This window comes from Megalops cyprinoides, chromosome 20 (assembly GCF_013368585.1).
Source record: "Megalops cyprinoides isolate fMegCyp1 chromosome 20, fMegCyp1.pri, whole genome shotgun sequence".
NCBI lineage: Eukaryota > Metazoa > Chordata > Actinopteri > Elopiformes > Megalopidae > Megalops > Megalops cyprinoides.
The window spans coordinates 13,656,626-13,674,559 of record NC_050602.1 but is presented as its reverse complement, the minus strand read 5'-3'; the positions used below and the strand labels follow the sequence as shown (position 1 = coordinate 13,674,559).

Genomic DNA, 17,934 nt, shown 5'->3' with positions numbered 1-17,934 from the left:
GAGATGCGTTTATAAGCACTTTTGAGAAATTACTGCGTACTCTACTGCCCCAAATAAGCATCATTTATGATTATTCCAAATTATCACTGTATCCAACTTAAGAACAAATAATCACACTTTGCTCTTTGGCTTTGATTACCTCTTCAGCATATTGCCTAATGAAGGAGAAAGAATGAGATGTTATATTTGCTGTACCATAACCATATTCTCTGCCAGAGTCTCTGGTCCCTGTGCTTCTATTGTTCCATCGAGGTGAGCCTTTCTTTTTCACTGGAGAATCAATTTCAATTTAAATCTGAATCACAAATGAATGTGGAACTATGAATCTCATGCGGCAGATATTCAATTTGTCAATTTGAATACATTTGAGGTCATCTTGGCATCCACTTTGACATTCCGGTAAATGAAAAAAAATGTGATTTTCTTTTTTTCCCCATCGTGACTATTATTACATATTATTACAGTGCACGAGTATAAGTCATGCACACTAAGTTGTTGATTGGGGCTGCCTGTTCAAAGACAGTCATTTGGCTTGTTCAGTCTGTGCATGCAATGAATAGGAGAGGAAACAGAGATGGCTGTAGAGAGCACAGGTCTTGGTCATTATCAGTGTTTGCCTTCTGTTGAACAACTAATTCCATGCCATTTAACTCTCACATTAGATGGCACTTCATTAAGGTTTTGCTAATGACTCGAGTGAGCAGTGTACACAAATTAGCAGATGTGTTATTGTTTCTTGTCATGATTGAGTAGCCTGTTGCATTGTGTATGTTCTATACATCTTGCATGTGAATGGAAATGCATTATCTCTCATGGGATGAGGTGAAAGTGACTTGTCATTGCTCGCTGTGTCTGCTTTTCAGTTTTGTTTCTGATCATATTTTCTAATGTTTCTAATAGTTTTAAAGTCTTTGTTTTGTATGCATCCATTTTTGCACTGTCATCAAACTGTGCCTCCGCTAAGCAATACCCCTGGATTAGGAATCCTGGCCTAACTGACAATATGATTGTGTTATTCACAGTTCTTGTTTCCCTTTGGAAATTTCCTGGAAATGTAGCCATGGACCATGCCTCGCAGCAAGCCGTGCAAAATGGATGTACCTGTGAGATACTCTGGATCGGGCACTGGGTCAGACAGCTCCTCGTGGCACTGCACCTCAGCTGGCACCGACGCTACCACCATGCCATCTGGGAGCTGCTGCGCGATGCCCCTGGCGAAGTTCTTCTGCCTGAATGCAGGGAGCGAGAGAAAGAGAGAGAGAGAGAGAGAACAGCCATTTAGAACCACTGCTCCTTCCGCACTCTGTGAGAACTTACAGAGAACACAGCCAGTGTCAGTCATAAGCACGTAGCCACGCAATACTCTTTCTGGCACATCATTAAAGGAAAATCCATAGGAAATGTATGAGCAGAGATATTGTCGATTCAGAAACTTTATTTACGGCTTGTCATTTTTCATTGTGTTTTATATCCCTCTGCTACTGCAGTGCGGTGCCAGTTACGGTCCTTGACATGCCTATTTGTTATTCTTTATAACTTTCCTAGTAATGATGGTCTTGTGTCTGCTGCCTGGCTCATTTTTAACAATACTGATTAAATCTCTTCAAATGCATCCGGTCACAGAAGTCAACACAGCATGAATCGCAGCAGAAATCAATGGGCACTTTAGGAAAATGGAAAAGTTTTTGAACCAGACATTAACATACCGGCCATCTTCAATGGTTTTCACTTACCCCTGAAATGCTCCAAGCAACACATAAGTCTTTGATTCGTTTCTGCTCCAGTCCTTTATTTATTTAAAGCCTGAGCCCCTGTAGCCTGTCAGTTAAGCTGGTGCAGACAATTTGAGTTTCAGAACTGATCCTTAAAGCTCTTGCTGGGGCGCCGGGGATAGGAGCACATGTAGGGAATGTATGGAGACATCTGCAGGAAAGGTTTTTAAATCACAGCCAAACACATAAAAGCTAACATTAAATCCGTATGTCACAGATGACAGACATGAGATTAATGTCTTTACACCAACCCTAAATTCAACTATATTTAAGATTTTTGGCATTTAATTGTGAAGCTAATTAAATGAGTTTGGATTAATGTGGACCATTTGGTGAACAGTTGACTGGAATGTGACATATTGTGTCAACAGCTCCAAATCTGCATATAGTAACTACAAAATAAATTAAGATGTCACATACCACCTTTTTTCTACTCTTGAAAAAGAGTATGACATTCAATCGTGTACAGTAGATTTAATCAAAATGTGAACAAAGCCCAAAAAGCCTACACCTAAGCCAGTGGGGATTCACTGAATACCACCGTTAAGATGCTGCACGCCTTCTCTATAAAATGAGGAAGAAAATTAAAAGTCAATGGTGACACTTTCAGTGAAACACAATGTTACCTAAAAAAATCAAACTGTCGCTGGCATCTGATTAATTCTACGTTTAGTCCCTGTCTAAAGAAATATCAGGCAGTTTCCCTCATGAAAAATTGACACAGGGAATATTTCCAAAGAGACACCAGTCGCCCGTAATTCATGGCTGGCAGCAGGAAGGAGAGACACTTGCATTGGACAAATACCATTTTAATGAGGAGGGAAATGCGTGATCATTAGCCAAATCCTGACAAGGCCGTACTTTTCCTCCTCATTTTACAAGCTGTTAAGATAGCAAATGTGCTAACAGAGGCTCAAGCAGGTACAGCATAACCCTGCCAACCAGACAGGGCTGGTTCTACATTAAACACTGTGTCCAGGACAGAAAAGAAGACACTGCCATCAGAGAACCGCCAAAGATGACAACTCTGAAGTGATTTGCCTTTTTCTCCTTCTGCATAATGAAATGTATGGTAAGTACTTATCTGCTTAAGTACCTGTGAATGCAGTTCATGAATACTGTAGTGTGGCAAGGCTGACTGCTTTTCAGGGGAAGATGACACATACAGTTTCGCAGAATTAAAGAAATTAAAATTAATGTTATGTGGAAAAGTACAACTCTAACAATCCACTGATGACATTATGTGAAGTATTTTGTTTTAATATATTATATATAAAACCACTAAAACTCAGTGGTCTGCCTGGCATTTGTCAATGTAAATATATACAAAGTAAATACAGGCTAACTAATCTCTGCAAATGTACCTTTTAAGGGTATCCACATCCAGGAAAAAAAGCTAAACATGACGGGCCCAATTGGAACAAGAGTGACAGCAGTGCTGTGACTGAAATTTTCAACCCAATGGCAGCAATACTTTGCCCAGTATAGGAAGGTGGAGGCCATCTGGGGTGTGGTTGTAAATATTCAGTATGCAGTAGAACTTTGGGTTCAATGCACCATTTCAGCACTTTTGTTTATACAACCTGAGACCTAGCAGAAAGCCCAGTACAATGTCTAACCACAAACACCTGACTTGAGGAGTCTGCTTACCAATAAAGGTAAATTCTGAGGAACATGGGAAAGGCATCTCCTGACTTATACTTACATTCAAATAGCAGTGTTAATCATTTCAAGGACAGCGCTTGTTATTAAAAATAGATTTAATATCTGAACCAAATATAATCAACCACCAGATATTATGAAAAAGAAGAAAAATACAGATATTGCTCGCTTGCATGACTTGTAACATTGTGTGATGAATTCCACCTTCTATGTCGACTACAATAATTCTTAGAAAAATGAGTTTTCAATGGCCAAATATGAAGACACTGACAGACACTCACAATATGAATACAGTCCAGGTAGACCTGACCTGTGTCTTAACCACAAACAATAAAAAGAACGGACAAAGCCTATGGACTCTGAGGTTAATAATCATGTTTAACTCAAAGCAAAGGAGCACAAAACTGAACAACTGAGATTTCCCTCAATTAACTATTAATTACTTTGAAGTAATGGAATATGCAGTAGCAGTTTGGTGGGGATATCTGCAATGAAAATGAGTGTATAGACCTTTGAATTGTTTCCTCAAGGAAGGAGGAAATTCACAGGCAGCTCCTGTGTCTGATCTTCGTTGCATGTTCAATGCTAAAACCCATTCCCGTTGCCAATATTCCCAATCTGCTGTTGAAAAGATGACAGCTTCTTTTTCCCTATATCCCAGCGATGTTTCCGTCATAGTAGGACACTTTCTATTTGGCTGTCAGTTCAGCTCTATATGGGGTTACACTGACTGTACTCAAATACAGCTGTAAGCACTGTGGTGTCATCTATCCAAGGAGTTAATCTTACTGCCATACACGGGTGTACCAACTATCCTGGATGAGCTGATGACAACTTCATCCTTACCAATGCAGAACAACAGCAGCCTGCCACTTTTCACAAACTCATTGCATAATGGAAAGAAAATCTGGCATGCTGAAAGTGTGTTGCTATTGCTAACTTTTCTAATTATTGACCCCTGGATTTAAATTGCTCATATTGCATCCTTTTTAGTGAGTGACAGCTCAGTGAAATATTTAAATTGGATAAAATAAGTAAAATGACAATATGTATAAACTGATTCTTTTCCTTAGAGTTGTTTTATTTTAATAATAAAACAACAAGTGAGTTCAGCGTGTCATGTAAATCAAACTTGCCTGTGATATCTGAAAGGCTACCATTATTTGAAAAAAACAGTATTCAAGTTACATGTAGGTGATTTCTGAAAGGCTACCATTATTACATCTACACACACCAGTAGCATTACAACCACACATTTAACTATATATAAACATATAAATCTGTATGAGGGTAATTTCACAGGTGTTACAAAATAACAGTACAATCACTGTTATAATGCTTTCTTCAAGAGAGGATTTGGCCAGTTGTTTTCTTGTCTTTCATATGCTTCTCTCTCCTGAAAATTATTCTATAAAAACAGTTAAGAAAGCGAACGATTTGTACTATTGTGAGTTACACAGTACTCGAGGACCTGACCAAAATAATGGAAACTGCTCTCCCAAGCTAACCAAAAGTGAACATACTTATCCTAAATGTTTGCCTCCACAGTGTGGTGAATAATAAAAAAGCAATAATGTTTATCATCCCTAGTGAGTTCATCAACAGGCTCAGATCAACACATGCAGGAAGAGTGCATTCATTAAAGCTACAGGATGAATGTGCCCTGCACAGCACAGCACTTGCTAACTTTTTCCACATTTGCAAAATATTTACAAAAGAGTAATTATGCAAATCAAACCTCATTTCATGTGCTGTACTGCGCAGAGGGGTCAGTGGGCCACAGCACTTAGGCTTCCATTACAATATGCGGAACATGGAAGCACAGGAACCCTCTCTACACTCACAGTGGGTGTCGCTCTATTTAAGCCTAATTCTCTTTTTCCTTAATGAGCCAAATTAGCTTTTAACATTCAAGCTGAAATGAAGGTAACCCCAAACATTTAATGGCTGCTTTCCTATAATTTAACACTTACTAATAGTGCCACATTTCTGTTTTCAGTACTGTGGATGAGTGAGAAATATTGACCTAAGTTTAGACGAACGAGAAAACTGTTGTAATACTACTTAAAATGGGAAGTCGGTACAGTATAATAATGTTTGATCTCACACAGATCTGGCAGTTTTTCATTATTAAATGTGTTAAAAATGCACTTTTAAATATGTTGTTGTTATTTAATTAGCCCATACAGTCAAAGATATAATAAGATGTAAGATATAAGATATAAGATGTAAACTGCAAATACAGTTTTAATAGTGAGGTCCTTCCCATTGAGCTCCCTCCATATATGTGTAATATGTATATTCTTAAACATATCTTGTGGGATTAAAACTCCAAAAATGCAGCACAGTATCATGAGACTGAACAGTGAGGCAACAGTACAATACATGATGGAATGGTGGTTATGGTACGGCTGGATATTGATAAATAAAAGTTTGAGTCATGCTTTGTGATAATTAAGCACTTAGGATAATTAAATGCTGAACCTGCAGAGAACCACTTCACTCTTCAAGCCTTTGCTGTTCCTTCAGTCAGTTAAGGTTAGAGTTGGGGATATGTATTTTGAATCATTTTGTGAATGCAAAACCACACCATGGTGGGATGATTGTATTGTCTGATGTGATGGTCAATAATGTGTCTGGTGACAGATGCGCAAGGTTTGCAAACAGACAATGGCCCTGACAGGAAACATTGTACTCTCAGTGATATGCAGGGGAATCGGTAGAGGTGGGAGGACATATTTTTTCTTTTTCTTTTTTTTTTTTGTTTATATTGTTTATTGTTTCCTTTCTTTAATATCTGTGCAAAAGAAAGCCAAAAACTCAATATAGCTGTGTTGTGGATCTGCAACCTTATCAAAATTAAGATTTTTTTAAGGATCTTCCATAACATTTCTTGTCAATCCCTGCAACTGTCAATCTCAGAATGTTGTGGAAGTAACACCCAAAATATAGACCCTTGCTTCAAATATTCAAAGTAAAGCTGAACTGCCAGTGGGATTAGGTTGAGTATCAATCAGTCACCTCAAACTACCCTCCAAACCCTTTTTCATCTTTTTTTAAAATGAAAAAAGATGAATTGAGGTAAAATAGTTTTTAAAATGTTTCACCATATTTTAAATTTTCATTATCATGAGGCTTATGACATTACTCATCCTCAAACACAAAATCCAATGACTGAGAGCTAATATATCTTCTACAGACCTTGAAGTTGAAGAGTACTTGAGAACTTAATTTGTCCTGGCAAACAATCCTATGTGTTTCACAGATTACTTTGGAGTGGGAAAGTTTTAATTAATTTGATTTGTGTAACTGCTTATCCACATCATTAGTAGTAATCAAATGAACTTTGCCTAAACACACATACAATATTTATGCTGAAGCATCCTGCTATAATATCGTGAGGGCTGAAAAAGCACAGATAAAAGATAAAACCAAAACACGCTTCCACTGATATACAATATATATACACTGAAGAATGGAAGTATGCTATTTTATCATATAACAAATTACCTCCTCAGTTACCCTACCTTCATACTGTACATACTACAGCCTAACATTGATGCAATTTATGCAATGATTCTAAACTTAAAAACCCACATCTGTAACACAAACTTAATGTGTCCACCCATCAATATTCTTGATGATAAAGCTGATAAACATCACATGACATGCTTTTAGTTTGATATAAAACTTTGTATTACTAATTTTATGAGAATAAAGTATAGTTACCAGTCACATCAATACAAATGGACAAATAGAATGATTGAGGAGATGGTATTTTCCCATGACTACATTCTGACATGCTACTGTGATGTCATAATGCTGTCCTCAATTCCTCAAAGCACAAACTCTGACAACTCTGAAATGTTTGCATGGCACGCATCTCCCTGCAAAGCCTGTTTCCAGGGAAACTGAGAAAGTTGTTCACTGCCAAAATAGTGAGACAAAAAAAAAAAAATGCTTCTAAGGACGAACTCCCAGGGTGCACCAGGGGAGTACTACCAGCCGCCTGATGAAAACAACAAAACCTTGTTTCTCTAGTCAAACTTCAACCACATGCAGGGTTAGATAGTCTCATGCTGAAATATTAATGGCCCTTCTTCCTACTGTTTGCAAACATCCAAGGAGAGGAATCATCTGCCAATGAGGGAGGGATGAAAAAGAGAAAATTATATTGATCCCACAGGCCACTGGCTTTAATGAGTACAAAGCCGACGTGTGGTCCTAAAGTACATAAATTCATTAGTAGGAAAAACATTTTCTGTGGTACCCCACAGTCAGCGCACTGAGAACCAAAGGACAGTCAGCACTGAGATGCCAATACGGACAGCCTGGAACAGGTATCTCCTCCAACTACCGCACTCAATATGTATAACTGTCGAGTAATTAGAACCAGCCAGAAAGAAGACCAATTCCCCTGAGGCAATGTATGAATGTTTAAATGACAAGGACATTGTCTACTCTTTCTTTTTTTTAGCATTTTAGTTGGGAGATTTCCATTTAGGGGATTCACAGGACTTATAACTCCAGTGATGGATTTACACAGGATCACCATCAATGCTGAAGATTATTTTGTTATCCATTTTTCTGCCTTTCAAATTTCTTTAACTTTTGAAACCTCAAGAAACTGAAGCATTCAAAATATGTAAATTACATAATTAGATGAGGTAACAAGAATACCCTGATTTGATTGAGAAGAAAGAATCTTTCATCAAGTCTAATCAGTTACCAGCATGTCTGTATGTGTATGACCAAACGTGAGAAAATTTCACGATTTCACTTCATTGGAAATGTAAGAAAGTAAACTAAAAGAGAACATGTACATCAGTTTGAACTACTTCATCTCTATTTGAATCCACTTAAAAATGTTGCAGATTCATAAAATTGTAACTGTACAAGTGCTAAGTACAGTACCTTAGATGGCAAAACACACTGTTGACTTGAATATACACTTGACAGTAATCAATTATAGCCAGGTATCTCCTTGGTATAAATTCCTTATCAAATGAACCCCTTGCCGAATCAAACCTTTTCAGGGCTCTGGCCTTCTTACGGCTCTTTGTCATGAGAACTGAAGAAACATTTGGCTATGCAGTTGTTACTGGCCAGGCAAGCCCATAGTACACCCAAATATCTAAAGCAGATTTCAACTTTTTTTGCTCAAATTGAGAAAATGCTGCACAGGTTGGTTGGTGAAAATAACAACTCATGACCAATGATACTTAAAGCAGCATTTCAGGTCAGTTTTTTGTGTGATTCTTTACATGCCAATTTTGGAGATTTTTTTTTTTTTTAACATTTTAAATATTGGATGTTGTTGATTCCAAACCCCTGTACTAAGCCCATCTATTTATAGCACACATTATCCATACAAAAATTCCTGGTGAAGGCCATGTTCTGAGTTGGCAGAAAAGAAGCAAGCAAAACAGAGATGTTCCGGACATTGACAATAACTAGTGTTCATAACTCATGTTCTAGTGTCAATAAATAATCGCTTGAATAAACTGCTACAAAGCCAGCGTACAGTTCTCTCCTTGGGGCAGTGTGGCAGCTCCTACTTGTTGTGTCCCCCTGTTCTGTAGATTACATCAGGGATGCTAGAGCAAGGGCAAGTCTTCCATGCCTTATGGCGAGTAACACTATCACAAGTCATGCCAATGCTCTATGCCATCTCCGAATAAATTGGATTTTCTCTAAATACATAAACACTGCAGCTCTGTCAATATGGTTCAAGACTACTTTTGTGACTCTTCCACAGTACAAATAATTGGTATTATTTACTTGACTCAGTCCTAAATATTATTCAAAAACAAATTTAACTATGAAACCAAACAAACAGAACTAAAATACATACATACAGAAACTTCATAGTCATTTTAATCCTGTGTTAGTTTATTACCCTCTTTCTCACTGGCTGCACCATAAATAGTGCTCACTGTATTTTTACCATTGGTTGTTCTATGCCATAGTAGAACAGGGTTATTTACTGCTAGACCCCTTGTAAGATGTTTTGCAAGAAAGCCATGATGCAGTGCTGTAGGCCACTCACTCAGACCCATGGGAAAAGAATCACGAGAATGGCTCTTGAGCTAAGTATCAAAATGTGAGCCAACTGGCACAAGAACTGATAGCACTTAATAGCTTCCCTTCTGAAACTAGAGCAGAAAGTCTCTCAGTCTCCCCCAATGGCAGACTGAATCCAACTAAAGGGTGACTCACCAAAGACATACACGTCAGTGCAATCTAGTCAGAAAACTATATCACAAACACAGGTGGCGGCCAGGGGATGCCCAAAGCTTCTGCCGGGGAGAACTGTCCAGATGAAGGTTGGGAGACCTGACCTCTGATCCAGCAAAATGTTAACAATTGTTTCTCACTGAGACTATGATCACAAGACCCTGAAAATGGCCAGAGACACCAGCATGTCTGGTATCTGTACCAATCAACCACAACGCTGGCTTCACTGCATCCCTGGTCCACGGCAAAAAAGCATTTTTTTATCACAAGAGCTTGTTGTTTTAATGTGGTTGTTCTAACATACTGTAGCACCCTACGTAACAGATGTGAATCTAGAGCAGCCAGGTGCAACCATGGTAAGTGATCATAATATAGTGCATGTAAAATTAGGTAGCTGTAGTTTATTGGTAGCTATAACACACTGTAACATGATGCGATTACAAGCAATCAAAGGGCTGTGGTGATTATCATAACAATACCATTTTAAATGAGTGCTGTGAAATGTGTAACAATATGGTAACATATACAACAATATATTACAGCCAGAGGTCAGCTAGGGTGACGGTGCAGCACCAACCATAAGCAAATGCTCCTTTCAGACAGTGTGAAACACTAACATGCTTTTGCACAGAGGAGAGATTAAAATAAATACCAAGAAATGGTTGTGACTCTGTACAATACCAAATAGTGGGATCAAGCTCCAGTGGAAGGTTCAGTGGATTAAATACTGAGATGCAATGCTTCAAGCATGATAAGTCACCTTCCATGATGTTCATGCTGTTTACATGGAATTACTCTCTGACCTCTAATCATATCATGGGCCAAAGAACAATCTCTTCCAGAAGTCTACACTTGGGAATGGTGCAGAGGTAGGAACCTCCAGTCTTAACCACATGGAGAGCTCTGTGGGCATTTATTATACTTTGTTTAATATGGTGGGTTCATACATGTGTCTTTGCTTTTATGCACTCACAAAATTTCAATTTCAAAGCCATTACATGTCAACAGGCAAGACAGACACAGGAAAGTACTAAATCCAATGATTAAGCAAATGGAAGATAGCACATACAAATTTAATGAGTGGCTGTGGGCATTGCATATTATTGTTATATTTACCTGTTGGAAGAAGAACTGAAGAAAAAAACATGAATAATGCACCTTGAGACGGGGCGGACTTCAAAGTGGTGCTGAGATAAATTGATTTTGTCATAGAGATATGAGGCCTTTATGAAACATGACATTGCTTAACCAGCTGGACGACAAAGCCAAATTAGCACGGGCAATTGCCCAATTTCATGACTAATTGCAGTATTTGCAACACCCCCTCCAAAAAAAAAAAAAAATCCACATTCATTTATTCTGCTCTTAAGACTCTGCTATCTCCTATCACACCTTGATAGTCAAAATCTACACCCTTAAACTCAAACTCTCAAACTACACAACCTTTATGTAGAGAATTTTCCATTACATAATTTTACTTAATGGTTTTGGGACAAACATTCAGCGCCAAAATTAGTGGTAAAAATATAATTATTTTTACCACTAATTTCCACAAAAACAAAAAAAAATCATTCTCAAGCCTACACACACACGCACATGCACGCACGCACACACACACACAGCAGCAGACTTCCACTTTGCAAAACTGCCAAATTAATGTTCACAACACAATACTGCTTTGAAATCCAGACTACATATTTCATGCATCTAAAATGCATTCAACACTTGCATCAAAATACACCAACCACCATGTGAACGACAAATGAAATCATCAACCACTGAAAATGGTGCAAAACTGAAAAATAATTAATGTCCATCTCATTTTGACATGTAATTCACATGTGGTGTAAAATTTGGAATTTCAATCGGAGAAGAATTGCACATCAAGTCACAGTCCACCATATTAAAAATGACAGAAGAAACTAACTTTTTGCAAACCTTTCATTTCTGTCAAGGCAGATGCTTTCATCTACTGTGCATCAGAGAGAATACTCTCTGCAGCCTTGGGACAAAATAGCAATGTGCTTAGTGTAACTACCCTTCAAGCATATGTAGAGATGTTTTCACATGCCTCTTCCATGGCCTGAACTATTGTTTGCAGCATAGGGATTGTATTATAAAGCCTTCAGCTCCAGAAGGACAAAAAACATTCAGGAAGGAAGGTGTACAGTTGGACTGACACCACTGAGTTCCAGCCAATCACAGACCAGAGCTGAGTGGTTTCTCAAATCTTAAACGCTGATCTGTCTTGTTCCAGAACTCGGTTTCTTTCTAGCAAAGGAGAACTTACCTGTGGCCCTTTCTACTCTGATAAAGGGGAGACTAATGATTGCAAAATCATGCGTAAATTTATGTAATTGGCATCAATGCTTTATCCTATGAATATGTGAATTCAATGTGTGCAAAATGCATGTTTGTGTTTTACAAATATGTGTTTCTGAAATTACAACGTGCAACAATGACAGCATATTTATAGCTTTAATGGATAAAATTTGTTTTTTATCTTTGTGACATTATTTTAGGTTTTGTGTGAATCTAACAAAAAAGAACCATGACCATGATTATTACTATTCCTTTATTAGACAATTGCTGTAATACTGGGTGACTTCTAGAGTATAGCAGTTACCAACAGTAACAATTCATCAATAAAAGCTACTCTACAGAGGACTGAGTCAAGGTATAATGAACAATTCAATGCAAGAGCAAAAACAAGCAGTTTATCATTATAACAACCTAATATTACTAAACTAAGGTACACTAGAGATTAAGACTAAATGAACTAATATTGTGCCAAATACATACATCTCTAAATGAAAATTCAGTGTAGAGGGTATGGGCAGTCTATAGTGGTATGTTGTCAGTTGGAGTGGGGAGGTGGTGAGTGACTCAGCAGGCCTGAGGGGGGTGTGTGGTTCAGAAGAGAGGAACTACCAGGCTAAGGACAAATATGGTGCTCTTGCAATGTGAATGTGGGGGTCAGTCTTTGTAGACAGTGTGGTTTCAGTCAGGAAGGGCAGGGCACAGTATGCCAGTAAGCCAGCACCACCATTGCAAGACATCTGATAACTATTGCTTATTCATTAGGAATAATACATAACATGTTCAGAAATTAGGTGTACACATGGAGAAGTTTAAACATGAACAAATCTAGGTAATTGCAATTTCAAAATATTTTATATGCGGTATTGTCATGCTGTACTACCACACAGTATTGTGTGTGTGTGTGTGTGTGTGTGTGTGTGTGTGTGTGTGTGTGTGACAAAGTGTGTTATATTGGAAAGATTAAGCACCAACGTTTAAAAGCCTAAAAGCATATCACTGACTCAGGCATGATCCTGTAAATGGATACTGTAAAGTGAACAATTTTAATTATAAATGGTTCAAGCAGATCATGAGCTAATCAAGGCTGTTCAAATCTATTAAACAAATACACTTAAAATGAGCCACATTGCTAGCCTGACTGCAGACCTTTTATCTTTGTGAACTTTTCTTTTTAAAGTAAAATTTCTTGTCTCCATCTCAAAGTGAAACAATGAAAGTAAAAAGGGTTAAGAGATCATTCCAAGCTATGACATTTGACACTATAAGATGAAGTTTCAATCGGATGCTGCACACTTTTATTTGATGTGCATTGGATTTAATTAAATGTTTTATTTTATTTAATCACAGTGTCTCAGTAATTAAAATGATAAATCATATTATTAAAATGTAATATTAATGATTAATTGTGTGTGTGTATGTATGTATACAAGCTGCAACCTTCAACAGAAAGTTTCATGCATTCAGTTAAGATTTTTGCCAAGATGAAGTTAAAAAATCTAATTATATTTTTGTTGTTGCCAAATGAACCCACACAAAACAAGAGACATGTGGCGAGGGGCTGTCTTAGGTTAATGAGGCTTGGACATTTTTTATTTTTCCTCCTTCCAAAGTGCAAGCCATGGAGAACCCTGGGAGAAGAATATGCACCTTTTAATAATGGAAGTGCTGGCCTCCAGCTCTCCATATAATCTTTCTTACTCAAGTTCAAATTTTACATTTTAATTAAGTGCGCAGATAAAGGTATACCTCTGGGTTGGGGAGAGAAGGCACCCCACTAAGCAGTTTGGGAAGTGTGGGGGGGTGGTCTTAATCATGATTCCAAGCAGACTTAATGAGAACAAAGGGCAATAAAATATTCATTAAAACCTGCTCCAAGCACGTTGTGTGAAAGAGTGAAAGAGCAGGGACTGAGCCAAAGGAGGAAAAGTAATTAGGCTGAATTGGAAGCAGGAGCATTTACAACCAACAGTATTTTTTAAATTACAGTTCCATGCCCAACCTCAGCATGAGCGATGTGATAGGCCACTAAGCAATGACATCATCCTTGCATGCTTTGCATTTTACTAACCAGTAACAATGTTAGAGCCATGCAGTCCATGAACCTCAAGATGTTGCAAGTATTTAAAAGCAACATGAGAAAAATATATTAAACAGCAAAAACACTGGGGCTCTAAGAAAATCATGTGTCTCAAATAATATACTTCCTCATGAACACCAAGCAAGAAAAAAAATTCTAGTGCCAATTCAGTGATGCAATCCCTGATGCAAGGCTATGTAAGGGGCTATTTAAGTATTTCTGAATCAATGTTATTAAGTGTGGGAAATGGAATGGAGATCTTTCTTCTCATGTGAAAAACTCTAAACGTCTAATTTGTTTTGTCAGGAGAGCACCGTTACTCATAGCAGCGCTTTTAAATTGCAGCCTGGATGCTGAAAATTACACTGAGTTAATTTTCTCAACACAAAACTCATCGCTTCAGGTGAAAGGATCCATTTGTATAATGTTGCAACCGGGCTGGGTCATATATTGATTCAACATCAAGGCTGAAAAATGTTGCTGCTATCACCATAGTTTTAATACCATTTGTCCTTGCAGAATAATTTAGGTCAATTGAAATTTTCAATATTTAATAAAATTACTTAACTGAATGATAACCAGTAGCAAATTCTGAATGAGATGAACAAGAAGTATCATATCTAGAGCACGGATTATCTGTGGCTGTTAAATGACATGTTTGACTGTTGGCCAAGATCACAACCCAGACAAAAGTGCCCCCATTCCTTATTTCCTTTGTAATTTAAGCAAAATATGAAAGTCATTGAAGGTCAGTATCCAGCCGCCAGAAAGTCTTAAGTCATATACGCATATACCACCAGTCTTTTTGGCAGGAAAGTTGTAACATATTTGAAATCGTTCTCTCACATTTCTTCAGTGTACAAAAGTTTCTGCTACAGTGCAATAATTACAATCAATGCACCAAACTGTTACTGTGTGGTTCCCACAGTATGAAGCAATTCAGAGCCCATTGTCCAAGCATCTAAGATTCAACAAATGAATTGTGCATCATTCTGAGGACAAACAAAAGAACTATTCAATTCTGCTAGCGATGGGCCTTGCCCTTGTGTTTACTTCAATGAATAACAATTTAAAGTCTTCACTAACAGTTTATCTGTGGGGGCAAAAATACTTGAGCTTTTATCTTAACATTCACAGTTTTCAAAGAACTCATGTTCATCTTATTAATCATCTATCCACTCGTTGTCATGACTTAACTATTAGTACATACCGAGATATAGCTGATTAAGGAAACAGCATTTTTATATGACATCTCACAATGCACTCCAGTCCATGATTGTAGAAGCAGTATAGTAGAAGTGTGCCTACAAGTGTATTCGATAGAAAAAAATTCAGAGGTAGTGAATGTAGCATATGTCTTTCTAGAATCGCCTGTCTCCTCATTTTATAGTGGTGACAGGTTGTGTCTATTGTCCACCTGACATTGATGTTAATTTGTTTAATGACAGTGCTGATATTTCTTTACATGTGATCAACACTTAGGGTAAAATGTGCTTTACAATTAGCAACCGTAATATAAAATTTTTTGAATGAAATTCACTCAAAAACCTTACCGCAAATACCATAAATGAGACTATAACTGAACTAGAATAACACTGTCAAAAACTGCAAGAGCGTTACTGCTTAAACATCTGTCTGTGTAAGGTCCTCAGTTAGTGGAGTTTACTGCAATGAGAGAACAAACTGTTATCAAAATTTAAATATGACCCATGTGTCGCTGCAGATGTTCAGGATTGGTCAATTGAAAGTAAACCACAGGGAAACTGCATAAACAATAACCATGCAACTCTGCTCTCTCAAGTTAATGGCTACCATTGCTACTGAAGTGCACTATAGAGGATTATAGCAAATTTAGTGTTCACTTCTGAATTCTCAGCTCGGCATTGTTACATTATGTATTGTCAAGAATGTAAGTTACTGACTTGTTTTATTGACATTATGCCACGATTTGCCTGGTCTCATCATGTCAGCCTTCACTCACACATAGAAAAATGGGGAAGATATTTTTGATAAATCTCTAATGACAAAAAATGATGTAGAGGAATACATATATGTGTATTGTACAACAACACTGTATACAATACACTGCAAAACATTCCTACTCCTAAAATATACAGGACTACAAGAAAAAGCAGTGGATGTATAATGCACAGTTTATTTACTGAGGGCATATTGATCGCAGACATTTAAACATGAGTCAGTCTTATTGTTCCTTCAAGTCAGAAAACACATCTGTTATCTGCATCCACTAAATGTTATTTATATGACAAATATCCTTTCACGTAAGCATTCTACCGGAGATATCCGGGCTGCCTTCACAAAGAACATCTGCCTCTCAGAGGAGATGGATGCCAGTGCAAGGCAGTCAAGCTTTTGAAAGCGGCACTTTGGCATCCACTGGCCATTGCGCAGCCGGGATGGATAGGGTCCTCCGTGCAGTGGCATGGTCTGGGGCCTGGCCGTCCACCAGACACTGCTCCCGCTGAGGGAGTTGGGGGGCATCCTCAATTTATCCCGGAGCAAGCGGCAGCATGAAGCCACGGGCCACCCGCTCTCTCTGCTGGAGGTTTCCCTTTCATTTCCCCTCTTTCAACATTCTAAAAAAAACACAGTCAGGGAGCTTTGCCTGAAAAAAAAAATCATCTCCACATAATTTGTGTTCGAGTCTGGCTCAACTTTATTAAAGGGACAGTGCTGTGTCTGGTATGTGTGCATGTATGTATATTTGCGTGTGCAGGGTGGGAGAGCTGTTTGCTTTTGTGTGAGAGCTCAGCACCCTCTTTGCCATACAGCCATATGCATTTGTTTTCTGTGGTTTCTAGAGTTTTTCCAAAAGTAGGCTATCCTTGAAGTCAAAGTCAATGTATTCCCCTGCTCAGTGCATATTAAGCTAATGATTAGACTGCATTAAAAACCGCCTTTCTTGCCGTTCAGAAATTTACAGTCAAAGAGTCAAACAGATGCTTTGTGTCACTCCAGAACTGTGGGGTGGGGCTTTTGAAGATGTGCCAGTACAAACTTCGAGCCCCCCCACTGGTGAAAGTATGAAACAGAATAATAAAATTCATTTTGAAGACAGACTTTGATGACGTTCCCTTTCCTTCGTCTCTTTAAGCCTCCGTGAAATACCTGTGGTGTTGAGGAGACGATGGGGCTTTACATGAGTCATCGGAGGACGCCGGGCTCAGACCCAGAGTGGTCTTCCCAAGGAGCCCCATCTGTGCGGATCCCCACAAAGTTACTCTGATTAATTGGTTCCCTTGCTGCAAATCTATCGGCAAGCTTGAATTCCTCCTTGCCACTGATGTGTGTGGGCAGGGGTCAGTGAAACAGACACTCTTCACTTGCAACATTTTCCAAAAAAAAAACACATGCAGACCAGCAGCTGCAGTGCTCTTTAAAAATCTGTCAAGAGTAGATATTTGTTTGATCTACTTTCCTCATCTGGCTCCCTGAGCGTGTCTCCTGACCTATTGCTGATTCTGCCGCTGACTATCGGTTTTGAGCAGCGGGGAGTTAAGAAAAGCTGCAGCATGTTCCCAGATCTTGATCTCACTCATTTCTCTTCTTGCAGGACAACTGAGAGATATGATGACGGAGTGAAACCTTCACGCAATGATAATTGAGAATGACACGGCACACAAAGTCCCCTGCAACGGATGTCAGTGCACTGACTTAACTATGACGGCTTAATGATCAAGTTTACAGAGCTTTCAAAAAGGGGTCTGCCACTGTGTAGGAAATGTGACATTCCCAAGTACTTACTGAAAAGGGTAAAACAGAACCAGAGGTTTGGTTTAATTGACTCATTTCCTTTCACCTGAATTTCACCATGGAAACATAAGATTACAGAACTTCTTTTCA

At 38.3% G+C, this 17,934-nt stretch overlaps 1 protein-coding gene across 2 annotated transcripts in view; it reads right to left on the bottom strand.

Annotated features, from left to right (window-relative positions):
* The window catches only part of astn1 (astrotactin 1), a 274,669-nt gene that overhangs the window by 111,438 nt on the left and 145,297 nt on the right, over positions 1–17,934 (bottom strand). For both annotated transcript variants that reach the window (XM_036554076.1, XM_036554078.1), the window contains exon 14: positions 1,102–1,229. In XM_036554076.1, coding sequence (XP_036409969.1) covers positions 1,102–1,229 — 128 coding nt within the window. The remainder of the gene's footprint in view (positions 1–1,101; positions 1,230–17,934) is intronic.